Raw genomic sequence first — 19,249 nt, forward strand, 5'->3', positions numbered from 1 at the left:
ATACATCACTCTTCAGGAGGATCTGTAATTAGGTGTGAGGCAGAAAAACACTGGATGGACCATTTCTTTGAGGCCTTGACTTCCTGTAGTTCTCATTCATCTCATCCAGAAATCAGTGGACACTTGTCTAAGTGGCGGCCTGTGTGAGAACGCTCCATACTCCACTCTGGCTGTAATAATACTGCATACCATCCACTCTTCTCTTTTTTTACTGAAATTCGTCAAAAAACTGTGGGATATCCTTTCTCTTTACAACCATGCCTTCATTAGCAAATCTCTTGAGATAGTCCTTAAGTTTAGTCTTAAGTCATTATATTCACAAATAAGTTCCACTTGTTAAACTCTGTTAATGCTGTTAAGGGTACCATTAAAGGATTTGCCTTGTCAGCTGCCTGGTCAACCTTGCCCTTATTTTCATAAGCCAGAACTGTATCATACTCATCTGTCAGGAATAGGACATCTAGATCTCCATACATTTTCATGTGCCTTTGCAGGAACATAACTTGCTATGCCAGTTTAGAGGCCAATAGGTGGCAGTGTCTCTCTTTATAAAACATGGTTTTTTCCCCACATTTAACCTAATTTTATTCATGCTTGCCTTGGGATGGGGACTAGATCATTCAGTAAAAATAAAATATGTCATATCATATACAACTTTTAAAGTACAATAATGATATGCCTTACTTCCATGCACATTTGTCTAACATTACAGTTGTTTTTGTGTTTTGTTTTTTTATTGTTGAGGTAATTACAGATGTTCCTCTCCCTAACCCCTCTCTTTGCTCCCCTCCACCTGGGTCCTACCCCACCCCAGGCCTTCCCCTCACTATTGCCTGTGTCCATGGGCTATGCATATGTACATATAAGTTCTTTGGTTAATTAAAACACTTAGTTTTAAGCTCCTGAAGTCTGCAGCCATGCTGTGATTCTGTGTTGAGACATTGATTCTCAAACACTGTCTGGAGGTCAGCTTCAGAAGTGGAGCTGGTCCGTGGTTTATTAGTCTGCTCTGCTTTAACTTCCTTCACAGCATCCTTTGTATGTTATGGAACACCCTCTTTGAACGTAATATCTTGATGATCTTCATTTTCAGGTTTGATAACTTCCTGATCTCCTGTTCCATCGACATTCAGCACTAACCCACCATTCTCAGCAGGTACTTTGGTTACTGCCAATTGTGCAGCATAAGCCCATGAGAAAGAGCAGCGTTTCACACAAGCCTGGCAAACCATTTCTTAGAAATAACCTACTCTCAGGGGGAATGGCACTTCCATGGAACCAGTCTTCATAGACTACATCCTGGATCATCTCATCTGGAATTTCATCTTCACGATACGGTTTCTTACAAATGCAGTACAATCCAAAAAAGTTGTCATTATACTTATTGCCAGAATTTATCTTTGCATTGTCAGGAAATAATTTGCATTCTAAATTTTTAAACTTTCTGTTTCCACAATCACAAGGAAAATTTATTTTTGTGAATAGCTCAAATAGTTTATGACTTCCATGACATTCAAGACTGCAAGGTAGGCAAATTCCGGCTTGTTTCTTCTCTCTCAGGGGTGCAGGTACTAACTACAGGTGTATAGTGCTTGTCTCTTTATTGAGCTGCAAGTAGGAACACTTCTTGGGGTCGCTGCCGCCCAGTATGGTGCATCCCTCATTTTCAAACTCTTCCTCGACCAGCCATCAATACCACGGGCTCCAGCTCCCACTGCTGTCCAGCGTGACCCTCAGCTCCAGCCATCCTCAGCTGTCACGGGACTGCAGCTTTGCTCTAGTGGAGGCAGGAAAAGAGACAACGAGAGGCTTTGAGTTTCTCTTATCTAGAAGTGGAATTGGTGGGCCATAAGGCAATTCTAATTTTAATTTTTTTGAGGAATCTCCATGCTGTAGAGGCTGCATCAATCTGCATTCCCACCAACAGTACACAAAGGTACACATTGTATTTACCCATAGCTTTGCTTGCCATGGTCTTCTTTCCTTCCTGATGTTCCAAGGTTTCTTCTTTGATCTTTTCCCTTATGTTTAGAGACCTTCTTTTAGGTATTAAGTTCTCTGATGACCAATTCTCTTAGTTTTCATTCATTTGAAAATGTCTTGATTTCTCCTTATTCTTGAAGAATATTTTCATTACATTTAAGATTCTGGGTTGCCAGTTCTTTTCTAATCAGGACTTGAAATTTATTGTGCTATTTTCTTCTGGCCTCAAAGATCACTGATGAGAAAATTTAGGTCACTTGAATGTTCTAGCCCCTACAGGTAAAAGTCATTGTTCTCTGATTGTTGTCAAGATTTTTTCTTTGTCTTGGTTTTCAGAAATTTAGTTATGTGTCTACAGGAAGCCACCACTTGCCAACACTGTCATGAGTGTGCACCAAGGAACACGGGAGGCCAGTGAACCTTGAGCGTCATCAGGGCTGACAGTAGGCACTGATTGTTCACGTTGAGATAGTGGTGGCTCGAAGCAATCTCCTGACCTTATTGCCTCCAAGTAAATGTTTACTGGACTCACTGATCTTTACTGACCTTTGAGACGGTCTGTCTGCTACCTGTTTGCCATGCTTTACTGAGGGCAAGATGTGTATCTAAAACTAAATAAAAAGCGGATAAGGCTAGGTCTCGGTGTGTCTCTTCAAGAAAGAGACTCCACCTGGCCCCCAATGCCTTCTAAATTGATATTTCTTGTATAGTATTTTCATTTGTGAGTCGGCCCCTCCTTCAGATCCTGAACCTCGCTGTGAAGGTCGCGGTGTGTGTCTTCTGTGAATTTCTTTTTTTTTTTTTCTTTGTTTTTATTTTTTTTTTCTTTAGAGGAAAGGACTACATCTATGTTCTTTTATCAATCTTGAATATACAATATAGTAATGACACAAAGTGATGTCACACACAAAAAAAAATTATGTAATTTAAAAAGCTGGCTTTAAAATATGATTCTAATATCTGTGATAAAAAATCACAAATATATGCAAAATATAAAATACATCCTAACATATTTTTATATAAGAATTGAAGTTTACCACTTTTAACATAAAAATTGAGATGAATTAATAAAAAACAATTTTCATATATACCACAGAGCAATAAGTTTAAATCAGACTATTTTGAGTTGTGTAGCCCTTTATTAGCAACTAAAATAGAAGGCATCTTTTGTACAACACGGGTAGTAATTGACTATAACTGGAGAATTATTATATTCTAATACAGATCATTTATAAATGCAATTTCTTTATTAAAAAGCTTCCACCTTTTTTGTCTGTGTACAATTTGCAAAACTATTCTGAAAGTGGAATATATGTGCACAAGTCTTCAAAGAGTGCAAATTTAGAATATGGTAAATGCTTTACAAGTTACTTTCAAAACACTGCCACAACTGGGCCATTACATTGCCATCTTCTTTGATCAAAATATTTGATGCCAGCCTTCCTTCCACTGCCCTAAACTATAAAGCATTTTTTAATGAGTTGAAATTAAGGAAGGACTACACCTACTAGAAAAGAAGAGAAGAAAGTTCTATTTGTTTGAGGTTTCAGAATCCCCCCAAACCAGGATCTGGGTCTTGGTAAGGTCTAGGCTGGGACCCCGAACAGAGTATGAGTATGTGCAGGTGGCATCCCTGAGGATTCAGAGCGTCAGTGGACCGTGAGTGCTCCAGCAGCGTAACTCACTGAACTGTCTTGCCAGTTTCTGCACTGGCTTGACTGAGCATAATTCAAAAAGGAAAAGCTCATATTCATTCCATTCTTCTGGAGCTCTGTAATAGCATTTAATAACACTCCGATGGGATGTCTTCCACATATAGTATTATGGTATTTCTTCAAGTAATTACTAAAAGATACAGGATCTAATTGTTCTATAATACTCATACCCCCAATGGCAGAAATCAGAAGAAACCACAAAGAGATTACTAGGATCCGCTAGATATTTACTGAAGAGTTTTCCGAATTCCTGTTTTTTTTGACTCACTCAGAGCTCCAACCAGTACAGGAATAATGGTAAACTCATCCTTATGACTTTCCATGGCTTTAGCTGTATAAGGCAAATGCATTTCAATACTGTGTTCATCTTCATCTGTCTGCAGAGACATGCGTTCAAACATTCCTGTCTTACATAGTTCTCCGTAAATCTTTTGGTCAATACAAGGTCATACAGAGGTGTTCTATATATACCCACACTGGAAAGTGCACATTGAGAGGGGGGCACATGATGAGAAGGCCCAAGGATGAAAATTCTCTGGGTAATAGATGGGTCCACTTGTTTGTAAGCATGAGCAGCACAAGACCCACAGTATGTATATCCTGCATGGCTTAACTCAATAGAAGTCATAAAAGATGCTGCTGTGAGAAGAAACTCCACAAACTCCAACTTTTACTCTTCTCAGAAAAATGTTAACATGTGGGTGCAATTATGGCTCTAGCAGGTCTTTTTGTAGACTGTACTTGTGAAAGCCAACTTTCCAGCTGTGCATTCAGCTGCGGTCCTGAGGCTGTGTACCACCTCCCGGTGTGGCTGGCTTCCCGGCAGACCACTCAGTTAGACATCTTGGTGCCTGTGCCGCTTGCTGCTCTAACGGGTGCTGCCCACTGAGCATGCCCAGCTCCGCGGCCAGGCCCGCCGGGGACTCGCGTGTGAATTTCTTTGACCTGCTTATAGTTTGCCCAACTTCTTGATATATAAGTTTATGTCTTTTGTCAAGTATGGAAAGTTTTCAGCCATTATTTCTTTGAGAACTCTTTCAGCCTTGTCTTCGTCATTCTCTTCTTCTGGGATTCTGATGACATGAATATTGAATCTTTTTGTTATAGTTCCATAGATTTCTGAGTTTATTTTACTTTTCAGTTTATTTCCTCTCTATCTTTATTTCTATTCTTCTATCTTCCAGTTCATGGATTCTTTGCTCTGTTTTCCATTCTGTTATTTAGCCCATCATTGAGCTTTCTTATTTCAGTCATTATATATTTTTCAGTCCTAAAATTTCTATTTGTTTCAAGCATGTTCATAATTGCTCATTGAAACATATTTATCTTATTTAGCATTAAAGTCTTTGGCAGATAATCTAGCATCTGTATGGACTCTGTGTTGGCAGGTATTGATTTTCTTTTTTATTCAGTTTGAGATTCTGGTTCTTGGTATGATGAATATTTTTAAAATGAAACCTGGAAATTTTTGTATTATGTTGTGAGAATCTGTTTTAGCCTGATACATTTTTTTTTTTTACACTGCTTTAACAAGGAAAAGGGGGAAGTGCTGCTTAGGTACAGTCAGGTAGAGGTGGAAGTCCAGTTTCTCCTCGTGGCCTTCATTAACCCCCAAGGTGGTTAATGCAGGTTAGGGGTGGGAGTTCCCATTCTCACTGACACCACAGTGGTGGTTTTGTTATCACTGAACAATAGTGAAAGTAATGACTATTAGGCCTCTCCATTAGGCCTCTTCTGGCACTACCCCAGTGGGGAAGAGGAGAAGTGCCTCATTACTTCTGGGTTGGGGCAGAAGTCCAGGCTCCCCATGTGGTTTTCACTAAGACTGTGGGAGGAGGGGCACTCATTGACAGTCTCTGGGAATAAGATTTTCAGTGTCCTTCTCTGACACCACCCTTCCTTAAAAAATTATTTCTATATCTATCACTACATATTGAAAACCATGAGTTTATACCAATAAATTGTAATTAAGAGAAAATTCTAACTTTCTCTTTTTTCATATTTTAACTCCTTCCTTAATATAGAGAAATCTAGTTCCCACTATTTTTAATGTATTTACTTATTTGCTCAATATCCCTTACAAGGTTTTGAGAGATGGTAGAATATATGTTGTTAATTTTCTACAGAAAGAAGTGTCCTGAGGATAGAGTCACTTCCCGTTCTAATTCTCACAAGGGCCTGTATAAACTTAGGGTAGCCCTGGCTCTGCCTCAGAGGAAATTTTCTGGGCAAACCTATGGGAAGCTGCTAGGGTTGCCAGGGTTACAGTACATGTCACTGCGGGGGGGTGGGGGGGGGCGGGGATTTAATAGGTGAGTCATGGAAAGTGGCAATGATGATTATAGCTTACACTTGCATAATATTTTCAGGTGCTTTCACTTACTTACCTTACTTGTTCCTAACTATAACTCTGTCAGATGGTCAGGGGATTCATTATTAGCTGTATTGTGATAGGCTCAATTATGCCCCTCTGAAAGATATTTAGTTCCTAATCCCTGGAACTTGTGAATGTTAGCTTAGATAGCAAAAGAACTTTGTAGATGTAATTAAACCGAGGACCTGGAGATGGGGTGATTATTCTGGATTATGTTGGACCCTAATGTACATGTATCCTTATAAGAGAAAAGATTTGACGGAGAAGAGAAGGAGGCAGAAATTAGAGTAAAGTGGCCACAGCCTAAGGAGTACCAGTAGCCACCAGAAGCTGGAAAAGGAAAGGAACAGATTTTCCCATAAAGCTTCCAGAGGAGTGTAGCTGTACTTATACCTTGAATTTGGCCAGGTGATAACAATTCAATTTTGGGGCTCCAAAACTGAGATTTTTGAAGATGGCGGCATAGGTAAACACCGGAGTTTGCTGCCTCGAACAACCACTTCAAAAATACAACTAAAAGATGGAACAGACATCATCCAGAACCACAGGAAGGCTGGCTGAGTGGAAATTCTACAACTAGAAGGAAAGAGAAAAGCATACCGAGACTCAGAGGAGGCGCAGTGTGGAAGTAAAATACTAAGGTGCGGAGGTGCATGCGGAGTGGGCTGGCGGTTGAGGGCGCGGTTGTCGTTTTCAATCGGGAGGGAGTCTCAGGCTCTGAGCTCCAGTTCCGGGCGCATCTCTAGGGACCCAGACTCAAATGGGAGAAGCGGGACTGTCCGGCATCAGTCGGAACTCGAGGGAAGCTTCCTCTCTGAGGGGCTTGCAGTGATTACCGGGACACTGAGAAGCAGAGCCTCTGAGGGCTGGACTGAGAGCAGCCATAACTGCTAGCCCCGCCCTGTTGATCCCATGGGACCCACCCCGCCCAAGCACTGCAGGGAGGCTTTTGCTGGATAGCCTCAGGCAAAGGCTAGATTAGCACCTCCCTAGAGATCCAGGAGCCAGGAAACCCAGAGGTCAGAGTGGAACCATCCAGTTAGCAGCTCCGTGGAACCATAAAGTACACACTCAGGGGGCAGACTCAGTGAGCACCAAAGCCCCATTGAAGCAAGTCTTGCTACAGAGGGGTGTCTCCAGCACAGAAGTTCTCCCACTGCAGACACAGCTGATTCTCACAGCCAATTGGCCTGGAGGTCAATTCCTCCCAGTGATAACTACTACAGTCAAGGCTTAACTACAACAAGACTGTGCACAATGACCACAAGGGGGTGCACCAAGCGTGTCCTCCTCAGGTAATTGGGGAGGCTGAACCACTGGGCCCTAGAGGACACTCAGCACAGAAAACCACTTTATCAACACAGGGAAGCATAAAAAATGCGGAGACAAAGAAACAGGACACAAATGACAGAAATGGAGGAAAGCAAACTACTGGATATAGAGTTCAAAACCACACTTTTAAGGTTTTCCAAGAATTTTCTAGGAAATGCCGATAAACTTAATGAGACCTACAAGAAATCTAATGAGACCCTCGAGGTTCTGATAAAGGACCAACTAGAAATTAAGCATACACTGACTGAAATAAAGAATATTATACAGACTCCCAACAGCAGACTAAAGGATCGCAAGAATCAAGTCAAAGATTTGAAATACGAAGAAGAAAAACACCCAACCGGAAAAGCAAAATGAAAAAAGAATCCAAAAATACGAAGATCGTGTAAGGAGCCTCTGGGCCAGCTTCAAGCGTACCAACATCCAAATTATAGGGGTGCCAGAAGAAGAGAGAGCAAGATATTGAAAACCTATTTGAAGAAATAATGACAGAAAACTTCCCCTACCTGGTGAACGAAATAGACGTACAAGTCCAGGAAGCACAGAGAACCCCAAACAAAAGGAATCCAAAGAGGATCACACCAAGACACATCATAATTCAAATGCCAAGAGCAAAAGACAAAGAGAGAATCTTAAAAGCAGCAAGAGAAAGAAACTCAGTTACCTACAAGGGAGTACCCATACAACTGTCAGCTGATTTCTCAAGAGAAACTTTGCAGGCCAGAGGGAGTGGCAAGAAATATTCGAAGTGATGAATGCCAAGAACCTACAACCAAGATTACTTTATCCAGCAAAGCTATCATTCAGAATTGAAGGTCAGATAATGAGCTTCACAGATAAGAAAAAGCTAAAGGAGTTCATCACCACCAAACCAATATTATATGAAATGCTCAAAGGTATCCTTTAAGAAGAGGAAGAAGAAGAAAAAGGTAAAGATACAAATTATGAACAACAAATACACATCTATCAACAAGTGAACCTGAAAATCAAGTGAATCTGATGAACAGAATGAACTGGTGATTATAATAGAATCAGGGGCATAGAAAGGGAGTGGACTGACTATTCTTGGGGGGGAAAGAGGTGAGGGGGATGCGGGAAGAGACTGGACAAAAATCGTGCACCTATGGATGAGGACAGTGGGTGGAGAGTGAGGGGGGAGGGTGGGGTGGGAACTGGGTGGAGGGGAGCTATGAGGGGAAAAAAGAGGAACTAATGTAATAATCTGAATAATAAAGATTTAATTAATAAAAAAAAAACAGAAAAAAACCTGAGATTTTTAAAGCCACCAAATTTAACACCAATTTTCACAAATGTGGAACTTGAAATTTCAGACCATACAGCTAGCAGGTGGCAGAGCTAGAATTCAAATCCAAGTTCATTGACTTTAAATCCAATGCTCAGTCATGGTGACTGCCTCCTCCCTTACTGAACCACCACTTCCCCCACTCCCTAACACCCCACTCTCCCTTGAAACAGAGAGGATAGTAGAAAGAGTAAGACAGGAGTAGTTGTCATCTTTGGGTGTTCATTAAAAACAGGGGAACTTGTACAAAACACCACTCTAAGTTCCATCCCAGACAAAACTGAATTATATTCTTCGGTGGTGGGGCCCATGCAAAGGTATTTTTAAAAGCTCTCCAGTAGTTCTAGGGTGCAGCCAAGGTTGAGGACCAACGGTGCACTGATGCCAAGTTCATTCATATGTTCATGTGTATGAGAACCATGACTATTTTCCTAGTCCACCTCTTCCTAGATTAAGGTCTTGCCCACTAACACATTTTGAAGCCCTATGTTTAGGGCAGAGTGGGCGTCTAGTCATTTGTCCAGTGGTCAGGTCCTTGGTGGGGCACACATCATATCAGGGTTTTCAATGCAGTGTGTGCATCTGATTAATCTACAGAACCCCAAGAAATACCGATGTCCTGACTCCTCTCCTCAGACAGAGTCTGGTAAAGGTGTTTTTTAGAGAAGCTACCCAAGTCACTCCGGCGTGCGTTCTGCATTGATAACTAGTGGCGACCCTCTTTTCTTCTAGCTCAGGAATCGCTGTTTGTGCGTGTTTTTTCCCCTCACCTGACGATATGTTTTTATTGATTTGAGAAAGAGAGGCAAGGAGAGAGACATCGATCTGAGAAACATCCACCCGTTGCCTCTAGTTCCCGCCTAAGGAGGATGAACCCGCAAACTGGGTATGCGCCCCAACCAGAATAGAAACCTCAACCTTTTGGGCGTAGAGGACGATGCTGGGACCAACTCAGAATTGTGCTGTTTTACTCACCATTGTATCCCAAGGGCTCAACTTAGTGTTTGGCTCAAAGTAGAAATTCAGTACTCATTTTTTGAATGCAGCCCACCTTACATATGAAACAACTGAGGCTCAGAGGAGTGAAGATTGCACAGGTGGAGACGCTGGTTGTCCTTCCATTACATTTCACTAGGAAATATACAGGTGCTTGCTGGCCGCAAGTCGGATATTGAGGCTGCGGTGCCCAGTTCCAAAGGTCAAAGGGTGCTGCACACCCGCCCAGTCCCGCTTCTGCAGCGCAAGCAGATCCTGCATTTGCCCTCTGCAGGGCGTGCGGCAGCGGGCGGGTTAACTCCGGGCCCGCCCCGAAGGAGGGCCGGAGGGCGGGGACGCGGCCCGAGCAGCGGCGTCGCCGGCCGCCTCGCTCCGCTGCGCCTGCGCAGGCGCCGAGGGGTCGGGTCGGACTCAGAAATGGCGGCCTCCATATTCTCCAGCCGGCTGCTGGCCGCCGCCACCCTGAGGAGCCACCCGCCCCGGACGGCGCTGCGGGCCGCCGCCCAGGTATGGAGCCCCGGCCTGCTCTGGCCGTGGAGGGTCGGTAGGAGGAAGGGCGAGGCGGGCGACTCGGCTCCTGTGGGCGAGGCGGGCAGGGATCCGAGGCCCGGCTCGGGGTCACTTCTCCGTCGGTGACATTGGTTGACACGGGGCGCCCGCCGGGGAGCGCTGGCTGCCAGGACGGCGAGCCGGCTCAGTCCGTGAGGAGCCCGGCGCCCCGGCGGCAGCCGCGCCCCCCGTCTCCGAGGGTCTGCAGCCGCGTCTCCCGCCTCCCGACCCGCGCGGGGCCCCGGCGCCGGCGGCCGGCTTCGCGGCGGGACGCGCCCTTGAGACGAACTTTGTGTTCCTTGGGGCGCCGTGGGCTGCGTGCCCTCGCCAGGGCCGCGGCGCTCGCTGACTGGGCTTTTCTGGACGCGGCCGGGAAGTGTCCTCCCTCCCCCGTCGCCGCGTTTGTTCACCGTGGTAATAAGATGGTGTGTGCTGGGTTTCCAATTGGGGAAGGGATCTTTGGAGCACTTCAGCTTTGGGTAGATGATAGCACAATGGCCTCAGGTTTTGTTTGGCTTTTTGAGTGTTTACCGTGTGCCAGGCAGTTTTACCAGGCTTTTCAGCAACACAGTAAGGGAGCCGGCTACATTTGCATCATTGATGAGGAAACTGTTGCCAAGAGAGCAGGTGATTTGGGTTGGGCCAGGACGTCAGGGAAGGTCAAAGCTTAGCTTTAATTCCAGAACCGAATGGCTCCAGAGCTTGTGTGCTTGAATCTGCTCTACAGGGTTTTCCAGAACATAGGAATTGGCCGATTCTTTTCAAGGATAAAACTCGGGGAAGGGCATCATTGGCTTTGTAAGCCAGCTATGTTCTGAAGTAACTCTTCAGACGTGCCATAAATGAATCGATTTTAACCATTATTTTTCTTTTAAAAGCTATTCACACTTAAAACCTACAGGTAGTGAGTTCCATGAGTTTGCTTCCTAATAAAAGTGTTGTTGTTTGGTCTTGAACTTTCTTGTGAGTTGTAAAGGGTGCTGTCTAGTTTTTAGAATATATTTTCATTCTAATCATAACCTTTAGCCTTTTGGAAATTCCTTTGTCAGCCTTGGTGTCTCCATATGGAGATGCCTAATCTGTTGTCTTAATAGCATCTCTTCTACTCTCACATTAAGTAATGTAGCTTTAGAGTTTGGAAGGACCTCAGTAGTCTGTCCCCTTGCTTTTGTAGATGAGGACACAGAGGTGCAGTCAGGGTCTTAGGAAACTTTTTCAAGATCACACATTGAATTTAGTTGGAAAGGATTATCAAAGTATTTTAGAGTGGTATAAATACTTAAAGTGGTATAAAAGCTATCAGCAGTATCCTATGTGTACTACTAATTCTTTGTAAATATGTGTTTGAAAGAAACCATACAAGTATACAGAAGTCTCCTCTTATCCATGAGCAATACGTTCCAAGACCCTCAGTGGACACCTGAAACAATGGATAGTACCAAACCCTTATATATATATATATTGTTTTTTCTTTTATACATACACTAGAGGCCCAGTGCATGAAATTCAAGCACGGGTGGGGTCTCTAGGCCTGGCTGGTGATCAGGGCCTATTGGGGCTGTCTCACCCAGGCCCTTTGGGGGGTGGGGGGGGAGGGGTCCTGTGAGCTGGGAGGGAGGGACTGGGGGAGGTTGGCCGTGGGAACGCACTGACCACCAGGGGGCAGCTCCTGCATTGAGCATCTGCGCCCTGGTGGTTAGTGTGTGCCATATTGACTGGTCGTTCAGTCGTAATGGTTGTTTAGGCTTTTATATATATAGATACCTACGATAAGTTAATTTATAAATAGGCACAATAAGATTGACAACAATAACTAATAGAACAATAGAACGGTTATTAAAAAAAAACACTTAATAGCAGTTAGGTGAGAGGTTTTGGAGCCAGTATTAAGTAAAATAGGAGCTACTTGAATGTAAATGCTCTGATACCATGGCAGATTTGATAACCGAGATGTCTACTAAATGACTAATGGGCAGGCACTGTATGCAGCATGGATATGCGGGACAAAGGGATGATTCACATCCCAGGCTGGATGGAGCTGGACAGTGTGAGATTCATCTTGCTACTCAGGATGGCAAGCAATTTATTTATTCATTTATTTTATTTTAGAGGAAGGGAGAGAGACATAAATTTGTTGTTCCACTAACTTATGGTTTCATTGGTTGATTCTTGTATGTGCCGTGACAAGGGATGAACTTGAAACCTTCGGGGAATTGGGAAAATGCTCTAACCAATTGAGCTACCCAGCCAGGGCTGAATGGCGAGCAATTTAAAACTTAAATTGTTTGTTTCTGGAATTTGCCATTTAATATTTTCAGACTGAGCTTGACCATTAGTTTCTAACTGAAACTACAGAAGGTGAAACCACCGTGGATAAGGGTTGACTGCTGTGCCAGTTAAGGGAATTGTTTAGAAAGTATGTATTACAGTTGATGTTGCAGATCAGTTCTCTGATATGATACTTGTAGGCTATTAGATGGAGAGATCCTTGGAGAAAGTCTACTGGAGAGTGATCTCTGGGCCAACTCCTTTGGGAGAGTGAAGAAAAAAGGGTTGAATAAAAGGAGAAGTAAATTTGTGCAATTGCAGTAGGGGCCTCTGCTGTTACCACAGGAGATCTGCAACTAAGATGATCTTTCTGCATTGTCACAAATTGGGGTGAGGTATCAGATTTTTTATATCCCGCCTTTAATCCCCATTGACCAGTGATTGGATGCAGGCTGACATTATAAAGGAGGTGTGACTTTGGGTTAGGATGCTCCAATGACAGGACTCATCAGAGAGCTGCCACAACCAGCACTCCCAGCAGCTGGGGCAGTGAATGCCTTCGTGCTGAAGGGAGGATCTGGACAATACACCACAATATCTAATACATGGCTTTGACTCTTTTAAAAAACAAAACAAAAACAACCACATATTTTTTATTGATTTCAGAGAGGAAGGGGGAGGGAGAGAGGGATAGAAACATCAATGATGAGAGAGAATCATTGATCGGCTGCCTCCTGCACATCCCACATTGGGGATCGAGCATGCAACTCAGGCATGTGCCCTGACCAGGAATCGAACTGTGACCTCCTAGTTCATAGGTCGATGCTCAACCACTGAGCCATGCTGGCCAGGTGGCTTTGACTCTGCAGTGTATAAAAGAGTAATGGTACCAAGTCATTCAATTAATCACATATCTAGTGCCAGGTACTTTGTTAGGTGCTAGAGCTGTGGTTCTCAACCTTCCTAATGCCGCGACCCTTTAATACAGTTCCTCATGTTGTGGTGACCCTCAACCATAAAATTATTTTCATTTCTACTTCATAACTGTAATTTTGCTACTGTTATGAATCATAATGTAAATGCCTGATGTGCAGGATGTATTTTCATTGTTACAAATTGAACATAATTAAAGCATAGTGATTAATCACAAAAGCAATATGTAATTATATATGTGTCTTCTGATGGTCTTAGGCGACCCCTGTGAAAGGGCTGTTCGACCCCTAAAGGGGTCGCGACCCACAGGTTGAGAACCGCTGTGCTAGAGGAATGGTGGAGAGAAGAAAGTTGGGAAGGATTTTTGGTTTGTTGGGAAGATAAGATTGGTTTTACATCTACTGAATTTGGCCTTGAGGTAGAAATGCTTTGAATATCTTTAGAGATATGATAGTAAAACTCAAATGAAAGGTAAGGACTAGAGATGATGAGGAAATAGTTAAAACTACAAGGGTAACATTTGACATTTAGCTGGCAGATTAGCTTTTAATTTTAAATTGTAATTTAGGTACTGTGAATGTTATATTTTATTTAGTGTAGTGTTATGCCCAGATTTCAAGGTTCCCAAGAGGCCACCAGGGAGCCAGCCAGTCTGATGCAAAAGCAAAGAGTCCTTTAATTCAAGCTAGCTTGTGCTCCCCGTTCACCACACTCACCGACACAGCAGCAAGCCCAGTGGCCAAGAGAGCGAGGTCTGATGGGATTGTGGGTTTTATGGTAAGGGCAGGGGAGGGGACCGTGGGCCCCGCCGATTGGCCAGGTGCGAGTCGGGTCTTGTTACACAGGATGTGGTCATCTCTATGGCACGCACGTCCCTTGATTGTCATTGGTTAGTTTAAAGAAATCCCGGGTGTGGCCAGCAGGGGCCTGGGCTTCCGGGAAGAAGGTACTCTCCTGAGCACATGGCGGCTGCCCCCAAAATGGAGGACCCAGGGCAAGATGGAGGGCGCAGTCCCAACCCCCCCCCCCCCCCCCCCAGGCGAGCTGAGCCCGGGCTCCAGGAGCCAGTCCAGTTTCCGGGGGTCCAGCAGATCGACCAGTTCCAGCCCAGACAGGAAGTCCACGTCCTCTGTCTCGTTCCCGGGGGCACCGGCGATCGCCTCCTCCTCCATCTCCTCAGGCGAGGGCATGCTCCCCGCCCCGCCGCCGTCGGTGCCCGAGGCCGCCAGCAGCGTGGTCAGGCTGTGCCTCATGGGGCCCGGTGGCCGGCCCACGTAGGCCCCGCGATGACTCGCCCTTTCAGTAGTAGGTTTATTGCAGTTATGAAGAACCAAGTACTATATAGAGACAAAGAATTTTGAGAAGGTGTTTTTAATAAGAATAACTGCCAATTTAGTATCATATAATTATATCCCCAATTTCTTTAGGTTCTGGGAAGTTCTGGATTGTTTAACAACCATGGACTCCAAGTACAGCAACAACAACAAAGGAATCTCTCACTACATGAATACATGAGTATGGAATTGTTGCAAGAAGCTGGAGTCGCCATTCCCAAAGGACAAGTGGCTAAGTCACCAGATGAAGCTTATGCAATTGCCAAAAAATTAGGTACTAATTTTAAAAAACTCATGCTACCTTGACATGGCAGTTCTGATAAGATGTGAACTGTACTTTTGGTTTAATAACAACTTTTAGTTTTTATTTTGTTAATAAAATAAAAAATAAATTTTATTTACTTAAAAGAGAAGGCAGAACTTTATGATTCTTGACATTCTAAAATTATTATGAACTCCCATAGTGCTAGTGACTTAAGAATCACTTATGTTGGCATTTGGAAGCTGAAGTCCTATTTTAAGTTGGAATATAATGTATTGAGAAGGAAATTATACTTCTCCATAGTTTAAAAGTATTGTGGCTGTGATGATTCTTCAGGGAATTGGTGAAGGATAATCTTGCTGTTTATGTGATAGTAAAGAGTGGTCCAATATCCTCCCTCCCTTTTTTGACATTAAAAAAGAAGGGAGCCAAAAGGGAAAAAAAGCCGAGCCCTAGAATGTAAACTCTATGAGGGCTGCTTTGTCTAATTTTGTTTACTGATATCTCCCAAACTCAGAGAAGAGTAAGAATACCTGACACTTAGGTAATCAGTAAATATTAACATTTGTTAAATGAATTAGGCAGTTACCTATGTTTATTAGTAGGTCCTTTTATTGATAACAGAAATCTTCGTAGCTTATATTATTTGAATTTAATCTCTGAATTAAAAAATAATTTTTGACTAGAAAATATGCTTCAGTTTACATTTTTTATAATTTAATATGAGAACTTAATAATAAGTAAAATACTAGCTATATAATGCATTTTCTTTTTAGCAGTATTTAAAATTCCACCAATATCTTAGTGGGTTAACACAATTGATTACTCTTTTATGTGCCTTTGATTAATATGGCTTACAACATGCTTTGGTGAAGCCTTTGTTTTTATTAATTTCTTAAGATGTGGAACATTAAAAAAAAATTTTTTTAAGTTAAAGTTTTATCTAGGTTTGTACTTATTTGTTTCTAGAATGGGTTTTGTTTTTTTCAAAAGTGAGGGCATGTACAAGTTTCTAATGTTGTATATTATAAACTATGTTTTTTAAATGTGATTTCTTTGACTTGAAAGCATGATTTTTTATTTACAGTATTTTTTTGTTAATCTGAAAAAAATTCTTTATATTCATATTACAAGCAAACTTCTTTTTATTTAGCAGAAGCCTTTATAAAAGTTCATACTGATTTTGGTGAAATTTTTATTAATTAATGGTGACCTGTAGTTTGAACTTGCACATGGTAAATGATGTTCCTCATTTTTACCTTTGAAACAATCTATGCTAATTAGACTGGGAGACCTTCTGGACGTCCTTCTGGACAAAGCCATCGTGGTGGGGCTGAGGCAGAGGCAGTTAGGGGCGATCAGGCCAGGAGGGGAGGGCAGTTGGGGGGGTGCTGTTGGGGGCAAGCAGGCCGGTGGGGGCGCCAGTTGGGGGCGAGCAGGCCGGCAAGGGGAGGCAGTTGGGGGCAAGCAGGCCGGCAAGGGGGGGCAGTTGAGGGCGAGAAGGCCGGTAGGGGGTGGGGGCAGTTGGGGGCAGTCAGGCTGGCAGGCAGAGTGGTTAAGGGCCAGCAGTCCCGGATTGCGAGTCAGACATCCCCCGAGGGGTCCCAAATTGGAGAGGGTGCAGGCCGGGCTGAGGGACACCCCCCTTCCTCCATGCACGAATTTCGTGCACCGGGCCACTAATAAATATATATATGTCTCTTAAGGGTCAAGGCTTAAAGAAAACTAATGATTGTACTTCGTATGTCTATAGTATTTCTTGCAAGGATTACTTTTTAAAAATATATGTATATTTTATTGATTTCAGAGAGGAAGGGAAAGGGAGAGAGAGTGATAGAAACATCAGTGATGAGAGAGAATCATTGTTCAGCTGCCTCCTGCACACCCCCTACTGGGGATCAAGCCCGCAACCCAGGCATGTGCCCTCGACTGGAATTGAACCTGGGACCGACCCTTCAGTCTGCAGGCTGATGCTCTATCCACTGAGCCAGGCCAGCCAGGGGGCAAAGGTTACTTTTTAATAACTACTTTGAGATTCAATCTTATATGTATAACCTAAATGTTAATTTCTAAAGAAGACCTAGCTAAGAAAGAAGGAAAACTTAGAAATGTAATTGAAAAAGTGTAAGTTTTTCTAATTCTATCCTGTGTCCTTAAGGATGACTTTCCAATCATTTGATTTTATTTTTCTATTTTTGTTAGTCTAATTTCTTGAGTGATTTTGTTGTTGTTGTTGTTTCTTTGTTTGTTTTACCAATGTTTTCCTTCATAATAATGCTGAATGTTTCCCACATCAATATTATTAGGGCCTGGTTTATATACAGTGAAGTCAGTAAAAGTTATTTCTTTTTCTGTTTCTAAATTATTATAATTGGTTTTCTGTAGTTTTCCATATACTTTCACATTTAGTCTAATTTCACTGTTTTGTTAGAAAAAATAATTTGTATAAACTTGAAATGAATAGGATTTATTCAAATGCCAATCTTTTTATTTTTTTATTCTTTGTAAACATCTTTAATGATTCCTACCTATGGAAAAAAGAATAGTTATGTTTAAGATATAATAAAACTATGATTATTTCTGGAAAGTTCTCTTGGACTAGGACTTATAAGTAGTAAGGAGTAGGTAGGCTGCTCTAATTTTGATCCCCCCTTGCTACAGAAAGCATCTTGTTCATCTAGAGAGTGTGCTTTTTAAAAAAAAAATATATATATATATATATTTTTTATTGATATTTTACAGAGAGGAAGGGAGAGGGACAGAGTTAGAAACATCGATGAGAGAGAAACATCCATCAGCTGCCTCCTGCACACCCCCCACTGGGGATGTGCCCGCAACCAAGGTACATGCGCCCTTGACTGGAATCAAACCCGGGACCCTTGAGTCCGCAGACTGACGCTCTATCCACTGAGCCAAACCAGCCAGGGCGAGAGTGTGCTTTTTGTTGTTAATTTTCACCCAAGGATATGTTTTCTGTTGATTTTTCAGAAAGAGTAGAAGGAAAGGAGAGAGAGAGAGCAAGAAAGAAACAATTGATGTGAGAGACATATCAATTGGTTGATTCCCGCATGGGCCCCAGCTGGGCCCAGGGATCGGTGTGTGGGCTGACGCTCTAACCAATGAGCCATGCCAGCCAGGGCTAGAAAGTGAGTTGTTCTTAAAGAACACTACAAATGAAGATTATAGTGGGATTAGTAACTAATAAGGACCTTTAAACCTAGAGGAACAGAAGCTACTTTTTTTAAATCATCACCTGAGGATATTTTTATTGATTTAAGAGAGAGAGGAAGGGAGAGAGAGTGAGAGAAACACCTATCAGTTGCCTCCCATACGCAACCTGACGGGATCAAACCCAAAACCTGGGTGAATTGAATTGAACCCACCTTGGAGTGCCACCTTTCGATGTATGGGGTAACACTCCAACCAACTGAGCCACACCGGCCAGGGCTAAGGGGTAGAGACTTTTAATAGTATACAGTAGGATTTTGCCTTCTTTTTTCTTGTTTTTAAAATAATTTTTAATTCTTCAATTACAGTTGACATACAATAGTATATTCATTTCAGCTTTATAGCACAGTAATTATGCATTTATATAGCTTACAAAGTGATCTTCCTGATAAGTCTATCATCCATCTGACACTATACTTAGTTATAACAATATTGACTATATTTGCTGTACTTTACATTCCCATGACTTGTTTTTATAATTGGCAATATGCACATCTTAATTCCTTTCCCCTTTTCACCCATCCTGCAAACCCCCTCCCATATGGCAACCATCAAAATGTTCTCTATGAGTTCATTTCTATTTTGTTTTTTTTTGTTTTTAGTTTCTGTATATAAATAAAATTATATAGCATTTGTCTGTCTCTGACTTATTTCACTTAGTATAATACCCTCTAGGTCCATCCACATTGAAAATGGCAAAATGTCATTAGTTTTTTATGGCTGAGTAATATTTCATTGTATATATGTATCACGTCTTCTTTGCCTATTCATCTATTGATGGCCGTTGAGATTGCTTCCATACCTTGCCTATTATAAATAACTAGAGGCCCGGTGCACGAATCGTGCATGGGTGGGGTCCCTAGGCCTGGTCAGTGATCAGGGCCGATCGGGGCCATCTTGTTCACTCCCAATTGGGGCCGGGCTGATCGGAGCCTGCTAGCCAGAGGGAGGGACTGCGGGAGGTTGGCCGAC

At 42.7% G+C, this 19,249-nt stretch overlaps 1 protein-coding gene and 2 pseudogenes across 4 annotated transcripts in view; 1 reads left to right on the forward strand and 2 right to left on the reverse strand.

Annotated features, from left to right (window-relative positions):
• Positions 1-127: 127 nt before the first annotated feature.
• Positions 128-1,747, reverse strand: LOC308513781 (putative E3 ubiquitin-protein ligase UBR7; annotated as a pseudogene). Its single transcript has 2 exons — positions 889-1,747; positions 128-578 (listed from the first exon to the last, which is right to left on the reverse strand). The product of its transcript is annotated as a putative E3 ubiquitin-protein ligase UBR7 (transcript).
• A 1,856-nt stretch (positions 1,748-3,603) lies between these two features.
• LOC308510756 lies at positions 3,604-4,304 on the reverse strand (annotated as a pseudogene). The gene is made up of 2 exons: positions 3,986-4,304; positions 3,604-3,907 (listed from the first exon to the last, which is right to left on the reverse strand). The product of its transcript is annotated as an uncharacterized misc_RNA (transcript).
• Positions 4,305-10,096: 5,792 nt separating this feature from the next.
• SUCLA2 (succinate-CoA ligase ADP-forming subunit beta) overlaps positions 10,097-19,249 on the forward strand; it is a 75,410-nt gene continuing 66,257 nt past the window's right edge. For both annotated transcript variants that reach the window (XR_013995513.1, XM_081083005.1), the window contains exons 1-2: positions 10,097-10,210; positions 14,881-15,061. Coding sequence is in view for 1 of the 2 variants with exons in the window: in XM_081083005.1 (XP_080939131.1) it covers positions 10,121-10,210; positions 14,881-15,061 (271 nt within the window). In the remaining variant the exon portion in view is untranslated. The remainder of the gene's footprint in view (positions 10,211-14,880; positions 15,062-19,249) is intronic.

The sequence above is a fragment of the Myotis nattereri genome (genome assembly GCF_964212035.1).
Source record: "Myotis nattereri genome assembly, chromosome: 2".
NCBI lineage: Eukaryota > Metazoa > Chordata > Mammalia > Chiroptera > Vespertilionidae > Myotis > Myotis nattereri.